We start from the raw sequence: 12,953 nt of genomic DNA, 5'->3' as shown, positions 1-12,953 counted from the left end.
CCCCTTCAGTCTTGCACTAAAAACAAAAAAACAAAGAATATTTGCTTTTATTTTGCACAACACACCAGTCTGTTCTGACAAGAAAATCCAAATTTGTTAAATTGGTATTTCTGATTTGTTGTTGGGCTGGGCGATTTAGTATGCTGTCATTTATCTCCTTTTAGGTATTTACCTTTATTTATTTAACAAAAGGCATGACTGAAGAACTAAATTGGCTCATTTTTGATTTATTATGGCACCCAATTTTAATCATCGCGCCCAAACTGATTCCCAAAAATAGGCAACCCCAATGCAAATCGCCCAGCCCCATGTCTGCCTGTCATTTTGAAATTATGAAGTCAGTTTCTGTCAACTGTGAAAAAAATAAACATTATCGGTGTGTGTTGATACTTCGGTGTGTGAGGAACTTTGATTTATTCATTCATGCTATAAATAATTACATTTACCACTTGAATGCATTTAAGGCAGCAGCACCTGGCCTTTATTGGACTCGGGTTAAACCCAGACTGCTGCTTTAAGCTGTAAATACACACATTGTACAGATTAAGACTCCCCAGAGGAAATAATCAAATGAAACACTAATATTTGGAAATTATGTCTCAACAATGAAACATGGATGCTGTGTTTTTCTGACAAGCCAGACGAGACTTGAAGAAACCCCTTTTAAATCAGTATCTTACATGTAATGAATTCAGCTGTTTCTTATTGTTTTTCCTGCCACATACTGAAGGTTCATTGTTTGGGGGTTTCTGGATAGACTTCCTGTTTCTGTCCCTAATTCAACGCCACAAAATTCCAAGACAGACAGAAATGCCACGATTTGGACTCCATACCTGTCGTACTGGATATATTCAGTTTTTATCTAACAAATTGACCATAAATAATCTGAAGTACGTCGGCATAAACCCACATTTTTGTGGTTCAAGCCCATCCAGACTCTGTTCCGCCCTGAGTCGCCGTCCAAACAATCGGATCCACGAACACGGTGGTAACTTTGTTCTGCTTTTTTGCTGCTGATTTGTGTTTTTCCGGGTTGATGTTAAACGTCCAACAGCGGACATTGCGAGAAACGTGGGCACCAGGACGGTCATCGCCATCGATGTGGGCAGCCAGGACGAGACGGACCTCTGTAACTACGGCGACAGCCTGTCTGGCTGGTGGCTGCTCTGGAAGCGGATCAATCCCTGGGCAGAAAAAGTTAAGGTAAAGTACGGGATGGACTGCTGGAAAAAATAGATAGTTTACGTATGAATACAATCACAATACTCCGGCGGCATGTTGACCTAGTTTCCTCCCTCAGGTGCCGGACATGGCGGAGATCCAGTCACGCTTGGCATATGTGTCCTGTGTGCGGCAGCTAGAGGTGGTAAAGAAAAGTGCCTACTGCGAGTACATCAGACCGCCCATCGACCGCTTCAAGACCATGGACTTTGGCAAGTTTGATGAGATCTATGTGAGTGACGATTTATTCCTAGAGCACATTTAGAGCATGAGGCAGCACACCAATATTTACCATCCAGAGCTGAAGCTGGATCTCAGTGAAGTACATTAATATTAGAGAGTTAATTTAGTTTAGTAATTAAACTGTTGCGATGATGTGCTGAAGAGCAGGAGCTTCTTAAAGTGATAGGGACCCAAATTGAAGGCCGTAACTTGCAAAGTCAAAAGTCTTTTAAGTCACGTTTGGTATGTACAGTATTTTTTATAACAACTGAAGGCAACACGGTCACTTGATTGTGACTTGATTGTTTGGAGGTGTAATACACACACCTCCAAATGGAATATAAACTCAAATACTTCAGTCATTGACCATATCTTTACATATTCAATCATCCTAAAGTCCGGCCATGTTATATCTATAATTAGCTGGGGGAAAAAAGTGCTTCCTAAAATTTCCAGCATTTTTGAACGACTGTTGCAGGAGATCGGTTATCAGCACGCCAAGATGCTGTTCACCGGCTGGGCTCGGGGCGACATTATCAAGAACATGCTGAGGGATCACCGCTCGGCTGACTACAACGACAGCAAGAGGACGGACGTGAGCCCCGCTGTAACACACACACACACACACACACATCAAGAATACTATTGGTTTCCTCTAGAACATACAAGTTCACCCCAACAGATGTGGATTTACAATATAAGGAAGGTGATCCTTTTGTCTCTCAGATCGGCACATGTCCCGGAGCTGACTTCACGGATCTTGCGGAGATCGTGTCCAGGATAGAGCCGGTGCAAAGCTACGTAGCTACAGAAGGTGAAACCTGCTTCCCAGAACGGAAGAAATGTCTGTTCTGCTCTTAACGGCATGTTTCTAGAACAGGCGTTGCTCTATTCGCGTGTTAGGGTTAGGAATAAATAAGATTTGGAGCCTCTTACTTGGTCCTTTTAGTAGTAATACCAATTAAAGGGTACAGGATACCAATTAAATTAGAATTTTCTGCTACTCTACATAGCACCTGCTACTAATAAAGTAGGTGTTATTTATATTGGGGGCTCAGTTGAGTGGTCTCTGTAATGGGTGCTTTAAATCTCTGTGTCCAGCGGATGAGTCAGACTATCTGACGGAGTACGAGGAAGATGGGATGGACACCGTGAGAGAGGAAGAGGGGGATGAGGACGAGCATGAGGAAGCTGAGGACCACTCCCCAGGAGAATGGGGTCAGAATGGCGTTTTCCAGACCGTGAGTCCTGAAAAAAAATAAATAAAAGACACCAAAAAAACAAGAGATTTGTGTCTGCTTTTGGTTTCTGGTTCATGTCTGAACCGTCAAATATTCTGTAGGTTTTTCAGGGTGTTAAACTCATTTATCTAAAATTAAGGCCTTAAATTGATTTTTTTAAAAAAATGTAAGTAGGCTTTAAATACTTTAATCATAGGTCTTAAATTTTGTTGTGGTAAGAGTATTTAATTTCATACATTGTTTGTAGGAACCTTTCTATCAGGCCAAAGTTTGAGCCGTGTGCAGACTTCTTCATTCGCTGCGTTCTGTGACTCAAGGTGGTTACAGCTACCGTCAACAGGCTGAAAATACTTGCTAGCTAGATAGCAAGCAAACAAACAAAAAAGCCATTAGCAACCATCGTAGCACAAAGTTCCTACAATGAGCCACAAAAAGACTCTAGAAATGTCCCAGTTTTGGTCACTTGCATGTCTCTTGTGTATCTCTGTCGTGATATCGGTCTTAAATTTTATTCATAACATGTTTTGTGTTTTCCCAGAATGTATCGCTGTTTAAAATCATGCGATGTTTACTTACCGTGGTCAACTGGGCAACATCAGCGACAATAAAACTGAAACCATGAGTGAAAGATCTGTTTCAAAGAATAACTTCTTCTTTTGGGTTAATGGATTAATCTGTATGTTGTACTGTTTGAGTAAAGGTTAGGGCAAAAAAAAAAAAAGTTATGTTGTAACACATGTTGTTTCATTGATACATGGTGAATATCAACATGTTTGAATTTAGCACTTTAGCATTAGCTTCAGCTAAAGACATTGCTGTTTTAGCGTGAGCCAAGGCAATGTTTGATTAATTTACGCATTAGCCTTACTCATTTTCATTAGTGTTGTAGCGTTGGCCAAGCTAATGTTTATGATTATTGCTTAAGGGTTAGCATAACTAACCTCTTAGTTACCAATGGTAATAACCAATCTGAAATTCTTCGGACACTCATGCTGCAAAGCTTGAATATTCAGGGTAATATCAAAAGCATCGCCTCGTTTAGAGCCCTGGTTTTTGGAAAACATGATTGAAGCAGAAACAGGCCTCGAGTGTCACACTTTAACTGTAAAATGACTTTTTTCTGCTCTGCAGGATGAGGAGAAATCTGTGAGGCAACGGCGGAAACTTGCCAGCGAGTCAAACGCTTCAGACTGCTGACAGAAGGCCCCTGACCAGCAGAGGACAAAATTGAGGGTCAGACGACCGAGGGGCCATAAACTTATGACTTAAGACTTGAAATGTGGATGCCACACTCAACATCTGAAATTTCTGCAACGTCGGAGCAGTGTTATTTAGGGGGTTTTCTTTGTTTTTCTTTTTGATCAACTTCAAGAACCAGTTTTGTTCCTATTGTGTCGCATTTGCTTTAACATCTGTGGTCCTAAATGTAAGCAGTTTCTCCTCTTACAGACACTAAGCTGAACTGAATTTATACCACTAAACAAGCTCTCTAAATTTGACTTTAAGTTAATAATTTCTAGAAAAATACATTGGATTTGGCAAAGCGTCTCTCTATTGAGGGTTTGTTTTATTTCACCGTCCTCATTTGCTTTTGTGCGTTCGCTTGTATGGGCGTGTTTTACTTGTGCCGTTTTTATTTCAGATTGGAAAAGCTTCGATTAGCTTGTTACCAACACAGCGCTAGGAAAACACACTGTTGGACAGGCAAAGTGTAAAGGTAAATATATGAAAATCAGGTGGGGTTTACGGTGAATAAAATAAAGCAGCATTTTATTTCACAGGAAAAACGAAACACGTATATTTAGAATTCAGCAGAGCAAGGTGAACTAAAGGTGCTTTTTCCAGACTAGATCCGTTGTGAGGAAGGGATCAGAACAGACAAACCACTAGATTCTGAGCGGCCACTTGTAGGAGTCAGAAACTGTTTCATTTTAGAGATCATGTCGGAACGCGTTAAAGCCTTTTTAACCACACTACACGGCGGTCAGTGAACGCGACCGCGGCGCGTTTGTTGGACTCGCTTCACTAAACAAACAAGCGTGTTGGTTCTGTTTGCACAATGTCAGCACTCAGGGTTCCTGCGTATAACTTGATGTTCACAGGGGAAGGCGGCAAAAAAGCAAACAAAAAAACAGGTGAACAACTGGGTTTGGTTTTTTTTTCTTCTTTTTAGCTTGATTCTCCAATCGGGTGCGTGCACACACACACACCCACACACACACACAAAGAAAAAATCCCCAAATCTAATGTAAATATTTATTTGGGCACAAAAAATACGCAGAAATCCCGAGTCACCTCAGCGATACTTCTGTCTGTTAGAAACTGTAACAAGATTAAAACATGTTTAGTAACGTCAGAATTCATCCATGTATATGGGAGCGATTTTGTAAGTAAACGCTTTGCTGCATAATAGGGAACCTAAACCAAAAATAATAAGTTGTTCTCTAAACACCTCTTATGTTTGTTTCAGCATTTGCTGGTCTGTTTTGTTTTTTTTATTAATTCTATTTATTTTTTAACTTATGCGTCTACCACTGGCTGTGCAGTTTAACGAAAGGCGGTCAAGTGTTGTTTTAATTAACATGGCTTTAGCTTTTTGCACTGAAATGTTTGATGTACTCTTTGCTAGGACAAGGATTACAAAGAGGATGTAATTTATGATGCATATTGGGAAATAAACATAACATTTACCCTGACCTGCTTGAAAATGTTGTCTTAAATCACTTTGTTTAAACGATGATAAAACGCAATTCACACGGTTCGCTGGTCGGTTGTGGAGGTCGATGTTTGCTTTTCGACACGTGCAGCTGAAGTTCTCCACACGCAGTTTGCAGTTTGGTTTTTTTGGGATCACATTAGTGCATTTCTCAGAATTGAAATGTCGTAAACCACGTGTTCAATCTTCATATTGCGTCACTTTTTCATATCAAAAACGCAATCCAACCTCAGGATTGCACTTGAAAACGTAAGCTGAAAACGCCCGGCCAGTACCTCTTCCTGCGTCTTCTGTTAATTCATATTTGACATTTTTAGCAAATTCAGTAGTTCAAGGTGCTGAACATGATTAAAGCACAACATGATAAACAAAAAGAAACAATTCCAATGCAGCGGCAGAATAAAGAGAAGTCATGAAAACTGTGATCTACTTCCCAGATATTTCTCTATCAAAGGTAACTCTAAACAAGCGGGGTTTTAGCTGTGATTTAACGGCACTTAGTGTTTCAGCAGTTTTGCAGTTTTCTGGAAGTTTGTTCCAGTTTACAGGAGCTTAAAAACTGAATGCTCCTTCTCCGTGTCTGCATCTGGTTCTGGGGGTTGCACCTTTAAGAACGAGTATGTTCACACATGGAAAACACTTGACCAGTAAAAGACTTTTCATATTTTCTCATCATGATTACTAAGTTAGTTTGTGTAAGAAGTTCTGTCTGTGGGAATCTGACCTGTTGCTGCCGTCCCGATAAAATAAAAATAGCCAAATAAAAATAGCTTCGATCATGATTATGAAAGCTTTGGAAACTTCTGGATCCGTCAAAAAACACGTGGGTTGTTGTTTGAACAGTGGGGGAGGGCGTGGAATATGCTGAACTTGGGAATATTCCCATCTGGAGTTAAAAAGAAAAAAATAAAACACTCCTGGTGACGCCTGAGCGGCAATTCATGACACGCCATGTGATGCTGATTAATCTATTTTACACACATTATTATTATTTTTTAAATGCTCCAAATGAATAAAAATATACTTTGCCGAGAGTCAAATTATTGTGTTTTACGAAGTCTAACAAGATTCGTGGTGTCTTGGAGAAACTTTTCACAACTCGTGATTGTTTCAGATTTTTTCCATCTGTTCCAAAATCTCCATTGTGCTTTATTTTATCAGCCCAGTCCTCCACAGCGTCGCTGCTCCAACACACCAGAATGAAATGGCTGAATTCCCTCAACAGCATTTAGTCGTTCAACTCTGTAGAGATGGTAACGCGCCATTTTTTTTAGTGAGCTCAAATAGCCTCTAACCAAATAAAACGTTCTTATCTGAAGAAGGCAGAACAGAAAACAAGATGGCTACCAGCGGAACACGTGAACAGAGTCAGCTGTGTGCTGCTACATAAGGAGGACTGTGTTTGGGTTTTCCTCAACAGGTTGTCCTGCTCCAGACATTTCTCACCATGAACTCCGTCGGATTGCTGTTCTGCTTCAGCCTGCTGCTGGTAGCTGCTACCAGTCAGGCACCAAAACCCTGCTGTGAGTGTTTCTGGGAACACGGGGAATGTTCTGATCTCTTTTCTATTTGGAGTCTGTCGCCGTAGTTTATAGACAAAACGGTGAAAACGTGTTTAGGTTATTTTTGTTTCCCCCAGTTAAAGGGGGAAATTGATCAAATCAGTTTGATTTGATTTCTCATATCAAATTGAGAAGCCTCAATTATATATATAGAGGATGAAGGATATGAATATATATATAGAGGATGAGGATATGGTTGTGGAGAAACCTCATATCAAATTATCACGACATCATGACGGTTTTAATAAACATTAAAAAAAAAACCGTTTTTGTAAAAGTTACACAGTGCAGGTTTAAGCTGTGTAAAAAAAAAATAGTGTTACATTTTTAAATGGATTTGGATTAAGAGCATTTCTCAATGATTTTAATTTGTTTTTCCATAGTTGCTCCAGAACTGTTGACTGGTGGCGTTTCTGTGGTGCGTTCACTGACTTCTCGTATCCTTTTTAAGATTTTTCCTGCTGGACTCTCATCTAGATTGAAAGTTTGGATCTCTGAGTTCTTACTCGCGTTCTGCCATTTGAATCTCTTCACCAGATGACCGCCGGTGGATTAATGACAACATCAGGAGCAGTCGCCTACGACGCCCTCGGACAGAGGCTGCGGGCCAGACACTATGGCAGCTTCGGGAATCTAACCGTGGCAGTGGACGAGCTGATGCTCTACCAGCAGGTTGGTTAAACTAACCTTTTATCTGGAGGAACCTCCCACAGATTTTTTTTTTTCTGAATTTATTTTCTTTCCTTTAGAGATCTTCAGTGTTTGCATCTGACTACAAAGATTTTCTGTTGTTTTTTTGGGGGGGGGGGGGGGGGGGTTGCAATTAAACCGTGAATTGGAAATAGCTTTTCTTTGCACCTGAGATATGTTGTGTTTTTTCCAGTTATATGTTATTATTTTAAAACAACACTTTGATTGGCACAGAGAAACACAAATGAGGTTTTATGTGATTAATGATTAACTCATGCTGAGTATAATATGCATGAAAAAAAAACATTCATTTTTTTTTTGTCTTATTTCCTGACCTTCAGAAACATGTTTTATTACAGAAAAATGGCACCAATACATTTATAGTGTTTATTCTGTCTTAAATAACTAAAGCAAAAAGGAAAATGTGTAGGCGGGGACAGAGACTGTCTATTCAATATTACTATTGATAAGGCTATTTAAGTCAAAATCATATCAATTTCATTATTTTCATCCCAAATTTATCAATAATCTATTTTTAAAGACATTATTTTTACTCAGTGAGCTCTAAGTGCGTTCTTTAAAATGATAAAAATCGCCAGTGTTTTGCATTAGAAGATGTTAGGTTGACAGGAAAAGTAAAAATATTACTGGGTAATTACAAATGTTACGGGAAGACATTGTCAGTGAAACGCTATTTAAACCCACAACTGTAGAGTCTTAAAAACAACAGCAACAACAAAATATAATAAGTATGAAGTTGTGATGACTGCCCGCATCTGTTCTTTCAGGAGGTCATGTATGAAATCAATTGGAGCGCTCAGACGTGCAGGAAGTTGCCCCTGGATACCTACTTCATACCCATGCAGGTTCCTGAAGACGCTTCACTGCTCGGTCAGGCGATCCTGGGCTCCAGCTCCTCTTGGGGGATGGGTCTGCTGACCAACACCTGGGTGGGGCAATTTCCCAATAACGGTGAGAATGAACCCTGACCATAAAAAAAATAATTTCCTCTATCAAAAAGGGTGGTAGCAGTGTGATGATCTTGGGCTTAAAATGCTGATTCAGGACCCAGATGATATGCCCGAATTAAAATAAACAAAACATTGGATTTTCCTGCAGGAAAATATATTTGGTTTGTGACCTTAAGCCAAAGCACACTCAGGTTTGTGCAGCAGAACAATGACCTAAAGCACACCAGGAAGTCCACCTCTGAATTATTTTAAAAAAAAACTTCTTTGGAGTGGCCTAGTTAAAGTCCAAACTTAAATCCAATTCAGAAGCTGTGGCCAAACCATAAACTGACTGATAATGCTCAAAAATATTGGCTTTGCAATACAAGCTCTCCTTGAACTAACGTCATTTTTGGATGCAACATATAAACTCGTGTTTCATGTTTGTGCAGACTCGTATTTACTCACCTTCACTGAGATCGGCTGCCTTCCTGTGACTTTGACAAACTACTCTCCAAAAATAGGATGGACCACCATCAGGTTGGACAAACACAACCACACAACAACCAGCCCAATGCAGAACATCAATACATCTATTTTTTCTACCAAAATTAAGTAATCCGTCGCAGTAAGAGATTAGTGGTTTTAAAAAAAAGAAAATCCTACAGAAATCTATCTCTAGCTAATAGTTAATAGACAAAGTGTAAAAGATTGTCCTTTTAAAATTAAGTTTATTAAGGCAAAATTGACTAATTGTTTTTTTTCCCTGTGTTTCAGCACCTACAACTGGGTGATTGGAATGTCTAATCCAGAGGATTTCTTCCCTCCTGCTTTCTGCTACGACGCAAAAATGGAGAAATCTGCCAAGCCGCAAACCTTCTTCTCTGCCATGGAGTCCCTGGCCATGATGGTGCAGTCTATGAAGTGAGCACCGGGATCTTCTTAAAAATAACTTTCAGATTATGCTGACGCTATCTAGGAAGTGCTATCAATAAGAATGTTCAAATAGAAATCAAATGAAACATAATTTATGGTGTCTTTATTGGTTTTCACTCGAAAAACATGGCCGAAAACGAGTATTAATTTATGAAAATGATGGACAAAATATGTTTCGCTTCGTAAAACAAGAATATCAGGAAATGTCAGGATTACCAGGAAATGTGGTGACCTTTTGGTGACCCACGCCAAAGCAGTCTGCGCTAGTTCTGGGCTTATCGATCTAAATATCGATACTGTCGACACCAAGGTGTCATTCTGATGACATCGATATTTCTGTCTGCAGTTTCTCTCCCTTATGTCCAAATCACAGAGTTTATGCAGGAATTAAAATGCCAAATATCAATACATTGTCAATTTTAGCAGGATTTTATACCTTTGTAGTGTTTGACAATTTTAATAGGGCTGAATATGATAACGCTTGTTTGTTAAAAATAGTACTGCTACTTAGGTTGTATGCAGACTACAGTTAACGACTTAGTTAATAAACATTTGTGTGTAGTAAAGGTAAAAATTTAACCATTTTATTTATTTTCTTCTACATTGCTATGTTATCCATTAAAAACAGTTATTTGCCAAAAGTCTTTGCCCTGTATTTGATCATAACCATAAATAAGTGAAGTCCAATCATTACGTTAGTCAGTGATAATGACATTTCAAGATAAAATGATCAGTACTGGTATCGGTTTCGGATCCGATACTGGTCTCGATATTCGTATCGGCGATACTTTCCTTGTATTTATATAGAATCAAATCTATACCAAAACTCCCATTATTCAAATGACCCCTTTATCCATGACATGACACCAGTGGAATGGGCTGGTCCAGAGGCACCCAGCAGTTAGCCACGCTAACAGTTAGCCACGCTCACCAGCTAACTGATTGAAGAAGGCAAATTTTTGCAGGTGAAGTTTTTGCTGTTGAATTTAAAGGGGAAAAAAATCTTGTACATAATTGCACGGTGTTATAAATTAAATTTCTAAACAGTCTGACTCTTGCGACTATATTTCTTCCACACATTAATAACTGAGCGACGGTTCTCTTATTCATTAGAGGTTCGTCGCACATTACCTCTCAGCCTTGAAGACTTCTTCTAATCATCGTCTGTTTGGTCAGATGGTCGTCCGTCCTCGCTGTCTAAAATTACTCATCTGCCTCTTGTGATTAACGCGATGCGAGTCTGCTCTGCAAGCATCAGCTGCAATAATAGCATTGCCACTCCAATTATCAGACTAATCGTTCTCTGGCTCTGCGGCTGTGTAGGAGAGGAGACGCAATTTACTGTACCTGAGTATTAGTGTGGGAGACGCTGAAACCATGATTGTTAATTTTCACACTGAATACATTTACAGGCCTCTATTTTAACATAGATTCTATAAATATTGAAGCACCAACTTCAGCCAGAGGCCACACTCTATGAATCTACCACAAACTCTTAAATTAACTGTCCTCCTCAAGACTGTGGAAATCTTTTTCTTACATATTTTTACCCTCCACTCAACTTTCCAGTAGTAGTTTTGACTTCCAGTGGTGTTTCGATTTTATTGGTCTGCAATATTAAATTCATTGTTTTACATCAGATGCATCATTGTAATGAATGGGAACATTGGGATTTTTCGCCATTTCAAAAGGTGACTAGGCAAATTCCTCTCTGTTCATTTTGGCCCAACTTTAAATATCTGGGGAAAACAATTTTGCTCCAACAGTTTAACGTGTTCATGTCAAGATATTTATAGATATATATTGTTTATCTAAACAAAAGCACATTGATTGCTAAAAAAAAAAAGTATGTGTAAGCCTCACTGTTAAGCTACCAAATGTAGAAAAGTATTTTTATTCTATAAAACAGAAATTAAAGGACAAATTAAACAATGTTCACGTTAGACAAACTTGAAATAGACACTTTGTTTTTGGCAGCTAGATTAGTAAAAGCCTGAAATAATAAAAGTTGTCTTAAAGTTTAAAAGTTTAACCAAATACAGGCAACAAATGATCAGTCAGGTTTTATGTAAAAGTGTATTACCTAATATCAGTCAGCAGAGGGCGGCAGTGTTGTTCTCTACCTTCGACTTCACGGTAACCGTGTAACTCGCTTCATCTCTACCAGACTGCACTTTAAGTTAAAAACAAACCCTATTTTATTTAATAATCTCTTTTTTCAAAATGCACTTTATGTACAGCTTTTTTATTATTAGATTAGCATAATCTTTCCTTAAAATTTTATTGGAAAAGGATGAATGTCTTCCAAAAAGAAAGGAAATGATGTTAAATGCTTTGACCAAAGGCCAAGATTGAAAGTTCCTGTCAGTGCACAGTGTGATAAACTAAGTGTGCTTTTTAATTTTTTTTTTATGTAGAAAGCATCCTACCATAAACATGTTACTATTGCTAAAAAGATTATTATTATTATTATTAATAGGCCTTCGCAGCGCTGCTTCTTTTTGTTATGCTTCCGTCAAATGAATTGGCTTTTTGGGGGCTTTATCGTATTTAAAAACTCACCAAAGTTGGTGGACTTGTCAAGTCTGCGTGAAATTTACGTATTTTAAGGCCATTGCAAAAATCACAACAGAAACGGCTCAACGGCGCCACCTAGCAACTTTCAAAATACCGTCCGCTTTGACCTTGCTTCATCGTAGAGACATTAAATTTGGTACACTTGCAGAGCTCACCAAGACGCTCAGAACATACAATTAATGTCATAGCGCAAGTTAAACAGGAAGTCGGCCATTTTGGATTGAAGTTCTGATTTTGATCCCATTTTGTCCGTTTACAGCCTTCGTATTTGATCGAACTCCTCCTAGAGATTTCGATTGATCGGCTTCAAACTTGGTCAGATTATTCACAAGGCATGTCCGATTAAAAAGGATCAAAACAGGGGTCAAAGTTCGCCTACTCGCCATGAAACACAAAACTGTTGTATCTGCTACACAAAAACTCACAGAGGCATCAAACTTTCAGTGACTGATCATCATCGGGTGCCCTACAATACCCTATGGTCAAATGATGACATCACTTAAGCCACGCCACCTGAGAACAGGAAGTGTCATGTTTTACTGTGAACGGTAGCTATCTTAGCCCTTTGACCTAATCAACATGAAACTGTGTCCAGAGACAGAAGACATGTTGGTGTGATATATCTTACCTTACATATGAACGCTTGTCTAAGCATTCATTTGCTTAGACAAGCATTTGTCTAAGCAAATGGTTGTCTAAGCATATCTAAGCATTCATATGTAATGAATGCTAATATATATATATATTGAACACATTTAGTTATACAAAAGCCTTTTTTGGTAACAACAATTAGGAGACATGAACCATCCTTTGTTGGTTCTGGGGGTTGTTTTTATTT

General features: G+C 38.9%; 2 protein-coding genes across 8 annotated transcripts in view; both read left to right on the top strand.

Moving 5' to 3' along the window:
- pnpla6 (patatin-like phospholipase domain containing 6) overlaps positions 1-5,380 on the top strand; it is a 42,193-nt gene extending 36,813 nt beyond the window's left edge. For 4 of the 7 annotated variants that reach the window (XM_032562429.1, XM_032562430.1, XM_032562431.1 and 1 more), the window contains 6 exons: positions 1,055-1,203; positions 1,301-1,453; positions 1,922-2,050; positions 2,170-2,257; positions 2,545-2,684; positions 3,816-5,380. In XM_032562429.1, the coding sequence (XP_032418320.1) occupies positions 1,055-1,203; positions 1,301-1,453; positions 1,922-2,050; positions 2,170-2,257; positions 2,545-2,684; positions 3,816-3,881 (725 nt within the window). In that variant the 3' untranslated portion in view covers positions 3,882-5,380. The remainder of the gene's footprint in view (positions 1-1,054; positions 1,204-1,300; positions 1,454-1,921; positions 2,051-2,169; positions 2,258-2,544; positions 2,685-3,815) is intronic. The other 3 variants (XM_032562433.1, XM_032562427.1, XM_032562432.1) reach the window with 1 other exon arrangement.
- Positions 5,381-6,798: 1,418 nt separating this feature from the next.
- Positions 6,799-9,629, top strand: LOC116719768 (ependymin-like). Its single transcript, XM_032562435.1, has 6 exons — positions 6,799-6,923; positions 7,346-7,380; positions 7,500-7,634; positions 8,441-8,624; positions 9,055-9,142; positions 9,380-9,629. Exons 1-6 carry the CDS (start codon positions 6,848-6,850, stop codon positions 9,528-9,530), a joined length of 669 nt encoding a protein of 222 aa, XP_032418326.1. The 5' UTR covers positions 6,799-6,847; the 3' UTR covers positions 9,531-9,629.
- The last annotated feature ends 3,324 nt before the right edge of the window (positions 9,630-12,953 follow it).

The sequence above is a fragment of the Xiphophorus hellerii genome, chromosome 5 (genome assembly GCF_003331165.1).
Source record: "Xiphophorus hellerii strain 12219 chromosome 5, Xiphophorus_hellerii-4.1, whole genome shotgun sequence".
Classification (NCBI taxonomy): domain Eukaryota; kingdom Metazoa; phylum Chordata; class Actinopteri; order Cyprinodontiformes; family Poeciliidae; genus Xiphophorus; species Xiphophorus hellerii.
Note: the sequence above shows the minus strand (reverse complement) of the source record. Positions and strands in the feature narration are given on the sequence as shown.